Source organism: Temnothorax longispinosus, chromosome 1 (genome assembly GCF_030848805.1).
Source record: "Temnothorax longispinosus isolate EJ_2023e chromosome 1, Tlon_JGU_v1, whole genome shotgun sequence".
NCBI lineage: Eukaryota > Metazoa > Arthropoda > Insecta > Hymenoptera > Formicidae > Temnothorax > Temnothorax longispinosus.
Window position 1 is genome coordinate 25,005,992 of NC_092358.1, and position 17,138 is coordinate 25,023,129.

General features: G+C 34.8%; 2 protein-coding genes across 4 annotated transcripts in view; one reads left to right on the forward strand and one right to left on the reverse strand.

Moving 5' to 3' along the window:
• The window catches only part of LOC139820731 (calcium/calmodulin-dependent protein kinase kinase 1), a 69,129-nt gene extending 52,266 nt beyond the window's left edge, over positions 1-16,863 (reverse strand). For all 3 annotated transcript variants that reach the window (XM_071791226.1, XM_071791216.1, XM_071791206.1), the window contains exons 1-2: positions 16,406-16,863; positions 5,539-6,009 (exon numbers count right to left, since the gene is read on the reverse strand). In XM_071791226.1, coding sequence (XP_071647327.1) covers positions 5,539-5,578 — 40 coding nt within the window. In that variant the 5' untranslated portion in view covers positions 5,579-6,009; positions 16,406-16,863. The remainder of the gene's footprint in view (positions 1-5,538; positions 6,010-16,405) is intronic.
• The window catches only part of LOC139820820 (WD repeat-containing protein 18), a 187,759-nt gene that overhangs the window by 44,351 nt on the left and 126,270 nt on the right, over positions 1-17,138 (forward strand). The window lies entirely within an intron of this gene.

A 17,138-nucleotide genomic window follows, 5' to 3' on the forward strand; every position in this document is an offset into this window, starting at 1 on the left:
GCTATGACTCCGAGAACAGAGAGAGTATAACTTGTTGACATTTGAGTGTTTGTCGTGTTGAGAAACATTTATTTTTTATGTCAAAAGCCGGGTTTGTTTAATGTTTGTGATTACGTTGACTTGGTACGTCGAAAGAACGTGTAGGTGGACGTGTAGCTGGTTTCATAAAAATGCGTTTCCACAGTGCAAACTGTTAGTGTCCGGAAATTGGAAAAAAGCTGATGGCTTTTTCTCTGACGCACAATTCATATAACATATTGACAGTTATTTTTAATCCTTTTCAAAGTTATCGAGAATTTGCCTGTTATTTACACAGTATAACTCATATATAACACCAAACTAGTGCGAACTGACTTATTAACCCCTTGAGTGGCATTGACGCATATATGCACACATCGTTTTATTTTTCTCCAGTTAGCAAGATTGTCACGAAACTTGCCACTTAAAGGTTATTTGGGGAATTCGCGGAATGCGAATTTGGGATCGGAATTACAAAATTCAAAATGGCTGATTCAATACGGCGATCCAAAATTTCGAAAACTTTTATAAATTAGCAGATTTTTTTGAAACTCGGTACTAGGAGATTTTTTAGGTTTTTTAGGTTCCTGAATACGAATTTGCTGTCAAAATTTCAAAATGGCGGATTTAATATGGCGACCCATAAATTTGGAATAATACAATAAACTTCTGCGTTCTAAAGAATGACAGTCAAGTCCGAGAGGTCTTGAAAAATTCGAGTGATCAACCCCTCGGTCAAGTCAGTCTGTCAAATTTGTCGATCAAGTTAGTTCAAAAGAGGTCAGTTAGTTCAGAAGAAGTTGGATTAGCCGTTTTGAATTTTCAAACTTTGACCTCAGATTCGTATTTAGTGACCCAAAAAACTTATTAATATCAAATTTCATGAAAATCTGACATGTTGCCATTTTTGGTCCGTTTGGTGCTTATTTTTCTGCCACTCAATGGATTAATCACTAGAAATTTAAGAAAGGGAGAAAAAACTATAAATAAGGATCACACTTATTTTTATCAAATAAAGGGAATCTTAAAAATGTTTAAACAACAAAAGCTATTTTTGTGACGTAATAGTCAAATCTCTCTGATAACTTCGAAAGCTTTTTAATGAAATTCCTTCTGAGTGATGCGGAAGAAAAAGGGCGAACTAAATTGCACTTCGATCTCGGCTTACCGCGTACCTGCGGTATAAGATTAAACATTTCTGTATAAGGACCGCCGAAGTTTTGTAAGTAGAACTTGGAGATAAAACTATTAAATTGTATGCTCTAGATGCTCTCAGACGAAGTATTACATAGTGAATGTTTTATCAGCACAACAGAGTTACGAACTAGCTCTCCGAAAGCCAGCTACTTTCAGAAAAACGTTATCAAACTTAGAGCAGAAAAATGTATCTTTTTTTTTTTAAAGCAAAAGAATCGACATACGTCTCGCATTACAATATCAGAAATATAAATTATGTTGAATATACAAAAGCTAGTTGACACAAAAGTGCAATGCATACAAATATTTTAATTCATTTTATCAAAAAATTACATTTATATATTTATATTAAAATTACATTATATTATTTTCTATTACATTTTGTATACCTATACTCGATCCAAAGAAAAACTTCTGACTGGCGGCAAAAATTGTTTGAAACAATAGAAAAATTAGTGAAAATTCACTTAATTACTTAAAAGTATTTTATAGGTATTATACATATATAAACAAGATAACTATATAACTACATTATTGTATATCGCTAATAACATTTGCGTGCAGCTGCTAATTAGTGCATTGAATGCGTATGAAAATAATCGTTCATTTCAACATATTGTTCAAGCAAAATCGTTCTAGCATAGAAAAAAATGGCAATATCGAATCACCAATGATATTTCTGAATTCGTCGTTTATTTAAAATGGTGGGAAAAGAGAGAAAAGAGAGAATGATAGAAAACGAAGAAGAGTAAAAGAGAGAGAGAGCGAGGAGGAGGGGGAGGGAGAAAAGAGAGAAGTATAGTTCGATCGTTTGCAATCGACAGCGAGACTATTAATCAGTGCAAACTTGATTAAGAGTCGTGATATGCCGACCTCCGCCCTATTCTCTCCTTCTCTCTCTTTCGTGAGCGAGGAATTTTGGGATTTAATTTAATCTGATTTACTTTCGTTACATCATATTGCTTCGCGGCAATGTAATTGAAACGTTACTTGGGATATTCTCCAGGTAATTCCAGTATGTGCAACGCGAAATTATATATCAACAATGGCTTTTGGATAAGCGCGATATTCTCTGGGAAACTAAAGCTTATATTATTAAATTTATAACTATAATGACGTGTCGCTTTGAATTCGCGAAAAGTAAAATAAGATATAATTTTTTAACAAATGCAAAATAAAAGAATATTATGTTCATTGATATTTTAATCGTATTTGTTACAACGCGAAAACTTATAACAGAAACAATCGGAAAACTTATTTCCTAAGGTAAATTGAAACGTAAAAAATTTTTGAACGAGAATTTTCTTCCTTTAACAAATAGTCGCGAAATCTTTTCCGGATCGTCGAGGACGATCCTCAAACGTCACAAGGAGCATTTTTGCAGCTTTTCTGCAGAGAAAAGTTAGATTGCTAACGCAAAGAGGTTTCCGACATTCGTCAGGGTCACTGACGATGTCAACGAAGAAACTTATCGTGGAACATATTTTTTGAAGCAATTCAGCAAATTTGCATGCTGATATATAGCACAATTTAGTTATTTTTTAGTTAGTTTTTTATTGCATTTTTTAGTTTTTGTGATATTTTTATATTTGTTAATATTAGCGAAATTAGACAAAGATTTATAGCGACTATATTTCTGCATTTTATATTTTCTTTATATTAATTGTGCTTTATAATTGATTATATAAATTAGAATATGAAACTTTAAGAAGTAAATGAATTTGAATATAAAATATTATCTGACACTTTCTACCTTTCCAAATTAAAATAATTTATGAAATAATTTTAATACTCAAATCATAGATATGAAATGTCGCGATATTCTGTGGTTCGCAAACATTATTGTCAGCATTATCAAGAAAGTATCAATGTAATATCTGTGACGCATGTACGATAATCTGAACGCCTGATTAAAATTAATATTAGCTGAGGTTTGTAAAAATTATATGCTCTAACGCGACTTGCACTTTAGATAACCGGTAGAAAAATTACTATTTGCGACGGCCGTTGTCGAAGCAACGTTGCATAAAAAGGAAATAACACACTTTATCAAGACAGCAACAAGGAAATATAAAACGGAATGAAAAAGTAATAAAAAAAAACAATTATTTTTATATGTGCAAGAATTGCAGAAGTGTGAAATAAAAGTAGTACTGCTTTGCGACAATAATGTAATTTTTTACTTTCTGTACAGGGAAGCTTCTTAAAAACCTTCTCTTAGAACTTTTCCTTCCGTGTTATATCTTGCTTTATATAAATATTTCTAGAATAACTTTAAGTAAGTTATTGCATTTTAACATTTTAATATGGATTCTAATATATTGAAAGCTGCATAAGAAATCGTTGACGTTTTTACAATAGAATTTCATTTCTACGTTTTACTGGCAGTAAAATGTACTGCAATTTAGATTTTTTCCAAATAATTTTCGCGCCACGAACATTTGTAGTTTACCACCATTTTACAGTCGTAGTAAATTACGTCTCGTTTAAATGCTTTATCCGTTTTACTACGGGTGAATATTTTCTCAGCGAAGCGCATCAACTGCTTCGCTGTACTACATCGAATGTTATTCTTCGCCGTCTAGCGATTAAATTAATTATTTCGAGGTACGAACTGTGAATTTCACTTATATGTAATATACATCTGTTGTAGTTTGCAAGTTGTAGATTGCAACGTTTGTTGAAAAATTATATGATGCTAAGAAAACATTTTGAGAGATAACCTTTTGCGAAGGCCTCATACATATTTTATGTAAATTCAGTGTGTATATTTTATATATATATATATAGTATATTAAATATAATTTTTACACAATACGAATTTTTTTGAGATTTTAATAATAATAAAATTATTGATAGAGATAAAGATATATGCTAAAATATTTAGATAGATTATTATTTAACAAGAAATCGTGCATTGATTGATAATCGGATTTTATTTAAATAAAACACATAAATCTACAACGTATATATACATAATGACACATAAATCTACAACATATATATATATATATATATATATATAAACTTTTTTAAATTAATTTTTATTATAAAATGCTTTAGAATTTGAATGGAATATTTAAATTTGCGGATATTTTGTATATGCTATAATTTCTTTTTATTTTCGAGATACGATTAGCAAATGATATAATTATCACTCCAATTAGAGAGTATTGATTAATACCCCTGCAAACACCTACGCTTGTACTCTAGCCTATATACCCTCGCTTGAATATAATAAACAGTTAACGTCGCTCCGTCATCTTTAAATGAATTATTTATTATCTTCCAAGGGTTACCTATGTGCTCTCGATAAATAAAATTGTCATTATTTATATTCACGATCCACAAGCATGCCGTGGCATATTCAGGACAAGCTTGAGCATAAACTGAGTTTATAGCTGCATAGTGCAAGTATAAAACGTCCTTCAAGATGTCGCCTTATATCGTGTTTTTCCGAGCTAATCTTAAAACCCGTCAGGTTTATTTTATCTGACGATCTTAAAAGAAAATTTCATGTGGCGTTTTCGGAACATAAAATAAAATATGTTCCATGCATGTAAATAAAACAGCGTGTTATAAATTTTGAGTTTATTTCCTCAGTTTTGTCAAGCTCAAAATTAATCGCGCTGTTCGTCTTGCTGCCGAAAACCTGACGTGCTCTCGTGTATTTCACTAGCTCTCTTCGTATCTGCATGTTTAACGCCTGACAAATGTTGCACGATCTTGCCGGATTCAGTCCTGGATCAAGGGTCGCGCGAGAGAAGCTGATGTCAAAGAGTTTGAAGCACGTTTCGACGAACATCACGTCCACGAAGAAAAACACGTGGGTAGTGAGATAGAAATGTGAACAGTTAATAAATTTCATCTCCGCAGATGCAATCGTGAAAATTTTCAAGATTGATCTAATGTTTTTAACAATATTTAAATACCAATTTGTATCACGCGATGAGTTATCCAGGGGTGTGTTCCATTATGCGCATCATGCGTGAAACGGAACGCACCCCAAGATTAATATTCATGCAGGACACCAGATTACGCGGAGGAGTTTAGTTGATTTCGTACTTTTTCCAAATAAATTATAGTATCCGTCGGAAATTATAGAAACTCCATTATTTTCGTAGTCATGAAAAATCATAAAAAGCAGATGGGTCTCCGATCCGATATTATTCTGATATACATAAGCAGCAAGTTAGAGATAATTTGTTAGATTGGACATCATAATACATTAAGAAACTATCGCATACCTTGACAAATCATTCTTCATCAGACGTGCCGACAAAATAACTAATATGTCAATCATTCTAGCCAGAATTTACTCACCTTCCATAGTCATATCATCTCCCAAGACTCCCAGTTTCATCTCGATAGCGGTCCTCTTTTCCGCACACTCACGCGGCACTCATTAAGCGCCGATTAATATCGTTCGACACTAATCGCCTAAGCTTCATTTTTTCTCTCGCTTCTTCACACTTAATCTCAATTTGACAACTCAATTACTTCGTTCGCCGCGTTTATTCGCGGACACTCGTTGATTTGTCACGTGCACTTGTCACTCGCGTGTAATCTTAATCGTGTGATAGATCATAATTAACGTTCCTTTTTGGACTCGAAACATCTATTCTCCGCGAAGCGATTTCAAACTGTCGGTTGGATCTCTATACCGATTTTTCGATTTTCAACGCACGATGAAGTCGCCGCTCAACGAAATTGGCTCTTTCAATTCTTCGTGCCAAATACGTCCTGAAACGATCTATCTCTGATAGTCTCTGGAGGGGGATGCTTCGTTCGTCTCTGTAAAACAGAAGTAGACGCTGGTTAAAGTTTAATAGTTATTGATCATCAAAGATTACGGAAATTAAAACATGAAAAATGCGACTGTGACGTATGTATATCCGGATATATTGTAAAATAAATCTATAGAATAATAAAATAGACCGTGGAAATATACATGTTCTAAATGGAGTATGCTAATTAAACGTTTTTTGCATTATGTTTGCGCGATGTAATTCGCAGCAAATTGTGTACTATGTGTGATATTTATAAACCTTGCACGCACGGGGTTTGCAACAATTCCGTACTAAATTCAAAGCATAATTTGTGCTGAAAATTGATAGGATCAAATGAAGAGGATAATATAGCGTGGTAATATTCAAAATTCTCGCATACATATATATATCTGTGTCAGCTTTAGTTTAGGGTTAGAGATACATGGTTGCTGACCTTTCGAGAAGGATAAGGACTTGATTACGAGCTACGCCGCAGGTGTTTCGGAAGGAAGTATAACCCACGCGCCAGTGAGATAACGTTGTTGCGTTTAACGTATCATAACCATACTGGTGGCATGGAAATAACTTAATACGAGTAGTCAGCTTTCCGCTTTTCTCGCTTGCATAATACAGCAATCGGACGGATGCCGCTTTCTGCAAGATTCACGAATTTTTAACGAGACGGGTAAGGTTACGCTTGCCGGAACTCGCTTGCTTTGCGGAAATTAAATATTGCAGTTGCATCTCATTTTCTTTCAGGCGGACTAAAAAGTATCTCGATTCTGATTCTCCCGCTCTTTTGTTCGGATCGACTGACTTATTTTCCACTTTTTATCTCGAAATACCGCGCTGACGATCTAATTAAGGGATTTTAGTATGGCAAACTGCGAATGCGAACTGCGGTATACGCACGTTGTCAGATTCAATCGGTCGTTTCAGCTACGTGCATTGCGTAACGTGTCGGTGCACCTGAGAGTTGGTATCTCTACGTGTTACATGATTCTCTCGAATGCACTGAGAAGCATAACATGACGCAATTGTATTCCGGCAATTCCAACGTGCTCTTGCTCCGGTTGGGCACAATCCTATATTGTATCGCGCTCGTAACGCGAGATTGCGATTCTCCTGCCTCGCGTGATTATTATTTCGGAATTAATATTTACCGGCGCGCCCCCAACACGTGCAAAAATTGCATTATTGGATCTTATTAATCAGATATAATGTAGCATTGAAACATTTGATGCAATATCATAGATAACATATAATGCGTATATATAAAAGCGGGAAGATTGTTGCATTCTACTTATGTCAAAACATATACATGATCTTAATACGTATTTAATGATCGTTAATTATTAATTTAATTTTTATATGAGAATACCAGCAGTATATATATTTTAATGAAATAAGCGTATCTGAAATATTCGACGCAGTGTGAAAATGCACAATTATTACGTTAATGAAATCTGTATAATAGAACTTAATTATTTGCAGAAGGTATATATAACTAGAGTGTGAAGTGAAAACTAAGTAAAATTATATGAGGGTTTGGTTGTAGATTTAGGGCTACCTGGAATTCTGTGGGCGTTTAATTTTGCGCTTGATATGTTTACCTAGTATATTAGAATTAGAGTATATGTTAGGTAAAGCGTTGAGCCACCACAACCCGCGTCATTCTGTGGCTTGGAGGCAAAGCGAAATAGCTGAACGTAATGAACATAATTCGTGTATTTATCTTTAAGCCACAGAATCACATCGTATTTCCTAGCTACATATGTACATAAAAATACTATTCTTTCATGCCGTGAAAGAACATTGGATATTCTAAACTCTAAAAATTGCGCTTTCTTTTATAAATGTTTATTCTTACATCTTTAAGAAGATAATATTGACCGTGCTTCTAATCTACAATCTTGGAAGAATAGATGATTTCTATTTTTTTTATCTGTAAATCATATACTGTAACGTTTTAATTCAAGGCTATACATATTACTATAGTAAAATAAAATGTCACATAAGATGGTCCCTAAAGAAAACATCTGACAGTGTCGCGGAAAAGCTTATTCTCTTTACAGCGATTATAATCTATATTATAAACCTTTGTCGTGAAGCTATCAAAACTGATACAGTTAATCTGATTTTCATGTTAGAATTTTACGAGAATCTCTTTTCTCTCCATAGCGCCATTAGACAGATTATCTTTCTTCGAAAAATATTGGACAGGCAAACAATATCACTCTGCTCCCTGAATCGTGACTGAAAGATGGCGACTGCTCTAACTCGCAGAAACGGAAGAGAGAGTATTTTCGTTCCGCTTGCTGCCGTCATCGCTACGAAAAGTACAAGATATAAAAGGCCACGCATCTCATAAATACGTAGGCTTGAAGCACTTAAGAAAATCCGCGATATAGCACAACAACCATAGATAATGCCAGTAATGTAATTATATGATTACATGCTCTTTTTAGATTTGATATTTATAAGAAATATTTTCTTTCTAATTGCTTTCTATGCGATATTCTTTTAGGTTTTAAAATTAATCGTACTATTATAGCAAATTTCACAAATTAAAAAATTTACCATGAAAAATGACTATTATCACCTAAAATCAAGATAAAATTGATGGCAAAAGCATAACGGATTCTCTTTCTCGCAATATATGGTGTTAAAAAACCAAGAGAAAGAAACTCTGCAAAGACATGTGAGACAGCATTAAAAACTTTCTTCACCAAAATGGTGAGCAAATACAGAGGCTGCCTGTTTTGTCATCGCTTACGTAAACCTCCTCGGGCGCTATATTCAAAGGACCAAACCCGGTCGCCGATTTGCGCACCTATTCTCGACGCCTTTGATGTACCGACGATGTGTCTTCGCAAATAGTTGATGCAGCATGACGCAGTGGAACTCTATTTCCACATTTCGCGTTTAGCAATTTACGTCGCTATCTACGACTACTTCGCGAACGCGAGCATTTATTTAACCAGCCTCCCATTTCAGCCTCGGCGTAAAGTATGCGCTGATGGAGTACCGGGAAATGGTCGATTATTTAAGATGAAATTGAACACCTCAGACATTTTGCGTCGTCAACAAGAACGTAAAACGATAAGTGCAATAATGAATAAAGAGTACGAGCTATAATAGCGATAAAAAGCATAATGAAAAAAAAGATTATCTAAAAGCTGTAATTTTATTGTCAAAGAAAGAAAATATTCGACCATCAAATTCATGCTGGATATATAGATATTAGGGAGCACGCATAGAGGGAAATACTCTTTATTAACGGTCCCACGCTTCGTCAGAACGGGGAATATCCGCGTGTACAACCACGTAGTTTGTTATGGTTGTCGCATTGTATCGCGGCGATGTACAGAACAATGATATCTGTCGATGGAAACAGATACAGAGGTGTCCGAAGTTGGTAATATGTATTTAAATGAGGAGCTGGCTTTTACGTCACGTCGCATCGGCGACGCGTGGCGTTATAGTTCGATTGCGCGCACATTATTATGTGTCTAAATTGGTGAAAGGGCCGAGTTTAGAGAGATAGTCGTATGCCCATTTCCAGAACGATACGTTCTGTGACCATATTGTAAAGGTATATATTCGCTTGCAGTCCGCGTTTGTCTCGCATGGTAGTTACGTGCCCTCTTTGACATACCTAAACGCGGCTTCTGTAAATATGCATTTGCAGCCTCGAATAATTTACACCATCCAGAATTTCGAGCAAAACTACAGTTATGCACGCTATGTTTAATCATGCAACATCGACATTGTTTGAAATTAACTTTCAATATTTTTTAATCGAAGATATTTATTACGTATTTTATTCTGTCTCTGCAAATGCGCCAGTTATTTCAATATTCGTTATTTGGCTTTATAAAAAATTAGTTTAAAATGTACACTTTTAAAATCTGGCATTTTCATGTATTTATTGATTAACAACAATTTCATGAAAATAATTCTTTGCATACAGTCGAATAATTAATTGCATCGATAATTGTTATATTTTAATTTATTAAAAAATTTTATGTGTGTGTGTGCTCTTATATATTAGATTTTAATTGTAATTACCGCGATGGAAATAATAATCAGTAATACATGCGTCCTAGTAAAATAACAAAGGATACGAGTTTGAGTTTAAATAAAAATGTAAAATGAAACGACAGAGTGCCATGGAAAAAGTAGACTGACAATGAGTAAAACTGACGCGTAAACGCGTATGAAGAAGAAATGTGGAAGTCAAAGTCTAAGTCTACTCTTTACATGCATGACGACGCACGGTCGTGTGTCCCAGCCGGCAATGCTCTCGCTTCTGGCTCTATCGATTTAGGACGACTCTACTCTACGTAACCGCGACAACCAGTCGGCTCGTATCACACGGTCTCTCTTCCGCGTTATGCCTTTTATTATATAGTCACAAAGAATCTTAGGGTTTACGACCGCCGATGCCTAGTCATCGTCTTTCCGAACTTCAAACCGCGCTATCTTCATTTTGTTTGGCTTCACATCTGTTGGCGAATCGAGCTTACATGCAGTTGAAGATAAATTGTCTATAATACACTAACGAAAAGATTAATCAATAGAAACGTCTATTTCATACGCGGTATATGAATTGAATCAATATAGCTGAATAATCATGAACCATTCATTATACTGTTCTTTGCGTCTCGCGGTTGTCGGTAGTCGTTTCGTAAGCCGTAATGAGTTGTAATGGGATTTAATCGACCACAGCTCTGTGCATGGTCGATTCTTATTACAGCTCATTACGAAGTTGCACGTGCAATTCTGTGCAGGCCGGCCTCGGCACGCGGCGCGGCGCGGCGCGGCGTGATGAAGCGCGCGTTAGAAGAGATGGCACGAAAGTACGCGAAACTGTCCTTGACGCGCCTATCGATTTTCTTGAGCATCTTATTTGAAGAGCAAAAACATATTCTCAGATTTGGGAATTCACTTTTCCTGTAATCTCACCGGTTGTTGAACTTAAACTACTTTCGTAAAGGGTATGTATGTGTAGCTGCTGTCATTAATATAAGCATCGAAAACATTTTAGGATGCACAAAATGCCGCAACATAATGTTGATAAAATTTTAAGGCCGTTATAGAAGAAATAAAACTAATAGGACTCTCAAAATAAACTTCAAGCGGCGGACCATTATTAATTCAATGTTTAATTATCAGAGATGTTTAATGTAAGAAGTTAAAAAATTGTGAAATAAAAATGATCACCTTTTTACTTTGGAAGATATATAAATACCGATAAGGGGATGGCTTCTCTGCTAATCTCAGATTATAATATTGTTTTCAATGACATGTTTTCATTTTTGTTAATTACCGAACACAGATTATAAATATATAATCAAATTATTATCGAGAAGAAGTTTGAGATATATAATCATCTTTGATCTGGATTCTGGATTGCGTGCTGCGAAGCTCCGGCCGCGAATTTGTTCGGGCTTTCTACATAAACGGGAGTTATGCGGGCGTCCGTAATATATATATGCTTCGCCCTGAATAATAACGGAATAACGAAGAGCTAAAGTGGAGAGATGCGACGCCTACGCAAATGATATTGTGCTGGTAAAGTCAATGAGATGTAATTGACTGAATTCAGAAGTAATAGGGTGTACCTATGTTGAATCTCTACGAAGATCGAGTCGCGCAATCCAAAATCGAGTGAGATTACGTCACTTCCCTGATTCGCAATTCGTCGCCACCGCATAATAATGTTGCGTAATCGAGCCTGCAATGTTCACCGAGCGGATTATATTTCCGAGTATATGGCTGGGAAGAATGAAGAGAGAGAGAGAGATTCCTGCGAAGCGGTGACGCGGGTATAATTACGCGTCTAAGCGAAATAAATACGGCAAAAGCTGTCTAGGACGAATTTGTCTAGTACGGAAAAGCAAATGCGGCGTTGAGAAGATATAACAAAAGGATGTACGTTCCATTCCTAATTTGAGAGTGGAATGGTTATTGCCTCTTTATCACAAATTCAGGAAATTATTTAGAAATTGGCTGCGCCGTTTAGCGGTAATAAGCCTACTTTTTCTATTATTAACAGACGTAGGACGCAGCGACATTAGGATGTGACAGTAAAATTGACGTTAAAGTCGAATAATGTCTCACGCGATACCGATCGAACGCTTCTTCAATCATCAATGAATTACGTTATATTACCTGTCACCGTGGCGAAATGTCAAGCAAGGTTCTTTTGGTTCTTTTGGTGAAGAGTGAATGATTTGACTTTTGCGTAACATTCGAAAATATCATTGTAGATCCAAAAGTGTGTTATTTCTACACGCGCATATGTCTAGAAATAACATATTTGACTAAAGCTCGTTTTACATGTTTTGTTACGTGTTAAATTGACACGTTTAATCGTATTAAATTAAAAGTTAATACGTTCAACCATGTTAAATGACGTGATTTAAAACGGCAAGAAATGATGTGTAAGAAGAGCTTCAGTTAAGGACGTTCTCTCGTTCTTATACTAGAGAAAATCGATTTTCTTAAGATTTTCTTGAAACTGTGAATATACGTTAATTTAGGTGTGTTTTATGCGTGGTATAAATTTCTCTCTTTCTCTCAATACCTCTTCCGGTATAAAAAATAAAGATACTGAGCCTCAAAGTTTTAAAAAAAATTTTTTTTAATTTAATTTTTTTTAGTTTTGGCATTTTTTCCTTATAGAACTCGACGAGAGGAGCAACTTTGGTCCTCTTGGCCAACCTCATATCTCTTACCGTTTGGCCTGGAAAACCTTTTCATTAGTAAAAATTGAAATTTTGAGGCTCAGTATCTTGATTTTTTATACCGGAAGAGGTACTGAAATTTATACCACGCATAAAGCACACCTAAATTAACGTATATTCACAGTTTTAAGTAATTCCTAAGAAAATCGATATTCTCTAGTATAAGGACGAGAGAACGTCCTTAAAACAACACACTTGGATTTGCAGCGATGTCGCTTGATATGAAAATCTCTTCGCGCGAAGGAAAGATGCGAAATGTATAGAAGCATCGAGATTATCTTGATTCAGGGTTAATTTAGTTTTAACAAGGTCAGAATTTATACGTCCCGGAAGATCGAGTGATTAGGGATAATAGCGAATTGGATGTGATAAGTCAAGTGTTCGGTTCGAGACGAAATTCAATCGAGATGAAAGAATCCTTTTTCTCTCTGACACTGTTTACATTACATTATTTTCACGATTACAAATATTACATCTCATTTTATGAAAAGAAAATCGATGGTCGATATATTATTTTAAAATTTTCTTCTCTATTGTCTCTTTTTATATCGCTACTTGTTACATGTATTGAAATGAGAATGGTAATTTGTATTAATGACTTTTGCAGGGAGCAAAATCATTAATTTGCAAGTAGAAATTGATGATATAACACGGCTTGCTCGCATTGGTGAATTAGAGAAACGACCGTAAAATGAATACATAATAATATCGATAATATTGTCATGTTCTGCTCACAATACACACACATAATGGTAAAATAAACACGAAATGTTATTTCGCATCTGTTAACACAAACTTCATTCGTGATTTAACGTAATCTGGTCTCTCATTTTTTGATCTCGAAAGTTTCGAGTTCTTAGAAATATCTTTCTTCTTAATCAGATGTCGGAATTACGGAAACTTCTTTAACGAGATAAACACCGCTAGACATGGATACTTTAATAATTAGTGAAGGCATGATGTTATTATAGATGGAACTTGTTTCAGCTATCTCAAAATTTATAACTAACTCTTAAAAAAATTGTTATCGTTAGCGTGTTCATCAAATATAATGCAATTGCTTCTTTTATGTTAATAGTTAATTAATAAATAATGCATGATAGTTGGTCATGAAAGAATTTAGCTGTTTTCATAAAACATTATACATTATACAGAATATTCCACAAAATTATTTCTTTTATTATTTAAAATAGCAAATTTGGAAATTTTTTCAGCGAGAACGTTAACAGACCTTGTTTATCACATTTCTTCAACTTTAATTATATTAATTATGTATACGACAGGTTTTTAAAAATACGTTGGTATACCTATTCATGTTTCACATATTGCAATGTACGGACATTTTCTTGCGTATATATGGATTTCACGTTCACATAATATCGTACGAAATAATATCTTTATTCACCTGCCGCGTATGCTTATCCTTTCAGTTTTTAATTTTTTTTCCATATAATGCATGTAATGCAATACTTCAATTTTAATGTTTTTTTACGGAAAAGAGATAATGGAGCATAATTTTATTAGTGGTAATTAAAACTGTATTAAACGAAATAGTATAAGCTATTTCAATATCTTATTGTTAGCGTTAATAATTATGTATTTGTTTAATATCAATACTTTTAATCTTTGTGAACCAAATTTCAAGAGAATATGTAAATATCCATCGATTAGTTTAACTAAACTTTATTGAAATTTATAGAAATTTATCTTGAAGTTTAGTGGCCAGAATATTTACTATTAGATATTTAGATAGTATTAGAGAGCTGCAATTTACTGTATAGTGAGTATAGTCAATAAAAGATATCCGTGAGTAAAGGATAATCTATATCTTACTATATAAATCTTTTATTTAGTTTTCGTCATTTGTGTGAGTCAATAAATTGAAAGGTTAAAAAAAAAGATGTAGAGATGCTATTAAAAGAATTTTATGATATTAGAAGAGTAACGAAATATTCTGCGTAATTTAACGTTGTGACGCAGGCCAAAGGAATGAAATTTCTTTCAGTAAAAATTTCCGGGAAAAGTAGTATATGTATGTATTTTCTAATGACAATACTGAAAACCACGTATTAGTTTTAAACAATGAATCATATCTTAATTAATTACTCAACAATATAAATAAGTAATTGTATAAGATAATAAATTTTATAACATTAATTCAATTGATGTAAAAAGGGATATATAATTTAATATTTATTTTATTAGATTTTCTAGAACGATTTAACTTATTTCTTCTTTTCATTTAATAATAAATTTTGTTGTATGCATGCACGGTGCATGTAGATATATGACATTACATATTAACAACTATTATTTGAAAAATTGCTTTTTCGTGCTGTATTCTGTAATTATAATAAGTAGTGTGAGAGTAAAAAGCGTTTCACACACACACACACACATACACACACGGAATCATTGTTTTATTCTACGAAAACTAAAAGACTTTCAACTAATTTTCCATTTTATCTCTCGAGCTTTGTCTTTATGATTATGCTTTGTCATATGTAAAAAGGGGGCCAAATGCAAAATTCAGAGAATCTTTGTGGAACGGTAGCTTATAAGATAATTCTAGGAAATAGGAAATCCATCTATTCTATACATTTGTCCTCATTCATGTTCACCATAAGTTTGCGAACGTTTTGATATTTTCTCCTTCTCTCTTTTTCTCTCTGTCTTCCCCCTCTCTCTCTCTCTCATTCGTTCTCCTTCTCTCTATTAATATACATAAATTCAAATATTATTTTGATTAGTACAAGAGGAACAAAAAAAAGTCCCTTAAACAAAATGCGATTTTTTGCCTGCGAGAGATTGATAAATCGTTTCAAGCAATAAAATAAACAAATAAAGCATTAAGAAAAGTGAAAAGGAACAATTGTTAGCAATAATCAAGAGGCTGACGTGAGAACCATGTTTAGAATAGATCAGCTTCTTACATTAATGCCAGTTAGCGATAATAATCTTAATGTTTTTCGTACTAATTTTTCTGTTGTAATACTAGATGCATCCAAAATATATAGTCAGATAATATATATAATATTCATATAATATTACATTTAATAAATAAAACGAGAAAAAGGAGAAACGATAAAACTCCACGTAAATATTGATTCTGGGTCATCTCATTTGTGCATTATGTCTTCTTAGATATATGAAAGGAAGATTTTTATGTCAAGCACATATTGCAAGAAGCCCTTATTTAACATTTCCATTTATATAGATGCACAAAGATTAAAATAGCTGACAGCGAGAGAAAGAGGAAGAAAATTTTCGGTAAATTAGAACGGAGTTTATAGAACAATTCGATATCTGTGGAAATTTATTGAAGTACGATTAAAAACTAACGAGCTGAAAATTTGTTTTCCCAATTTTTATTTAAAATAGCGCGAAGTTGACTTTTATTCGTGCAATTTAGGTAAACTTTATGTAACTATTAGCGTTAGGGTTGTGTAGGAAAAGAGCCGGAATTGGTCAATCAAAGCCACTTGAACAGAACTGTAGTGCTGTCGGTGCAACAGATCCGTAAACAAACGCGACTCTCGCGATCTACGCGTCACGCACACGTGGACGTCCGTCCTCCCTTCTCGGTCCACGCGAGAGCGTGATCGAGAGCAGTGCAACACGCGCGGGTGGGAGCTTTTCCGTTCGGGTTGTAATGTTCTTATTACTTACTCGCTATATCAGACGAGGGTAGCAATCTCTCACAGGAACTTTGCTCCTTCTTCGTTTCTCTCCCGACTAATCGCGCCGGGAAATCCCTTTCAGCAAAGAAAGAGTGCTCTTCGCCGAGGACACCGATAGGCTGAGAATAGTCGACCAGATTGACGGATTCTCCCTTTTTTCTCACGATCGAAAGCGCGACGCGTCGATAGGGGTGCGAGCCGATCGAGATACGCGTTGGTCGTTGTCGTAGGGTTGTTTGGAGCGAGAATTTTCGCGGCATCGTACTCGACGCGAGATTACTTCTCCCTACGTATACGCATGATCACCAACCCTCCTCCGCCTTCCTCGGCTGTCCTTCGCAGGGCTTTTTCTACGAGAGTTTGAGAGCGGAGTCGATTGGAAATGGAAATCGACGACGATCGACCGTCGCTACCCGCGTCGCTCGGTCGACTGACTGGTTTGACTGGACTGCCTCCCCGTACACTCGGAGATTTTATTCCATCCCCACCAGAATCCACCGGCTCCCTCTTCCCGACAAACCCCATTCGTGACACCCACTCGCGATCCGACGTAGATGCTCGGGGGTGCGTGAACGTTGAGGACGAACGCAAGCCTAGTCGTTGACCATGTAATTGATAGTTGACCGGTATCATCCAAAGATCAATTAAAGGTCTGTTCCTTCTTACAAAAATAATTGTCTAAAAAGAGCAATGTTGGCTTAACGTTATTAACAGTGTTATTG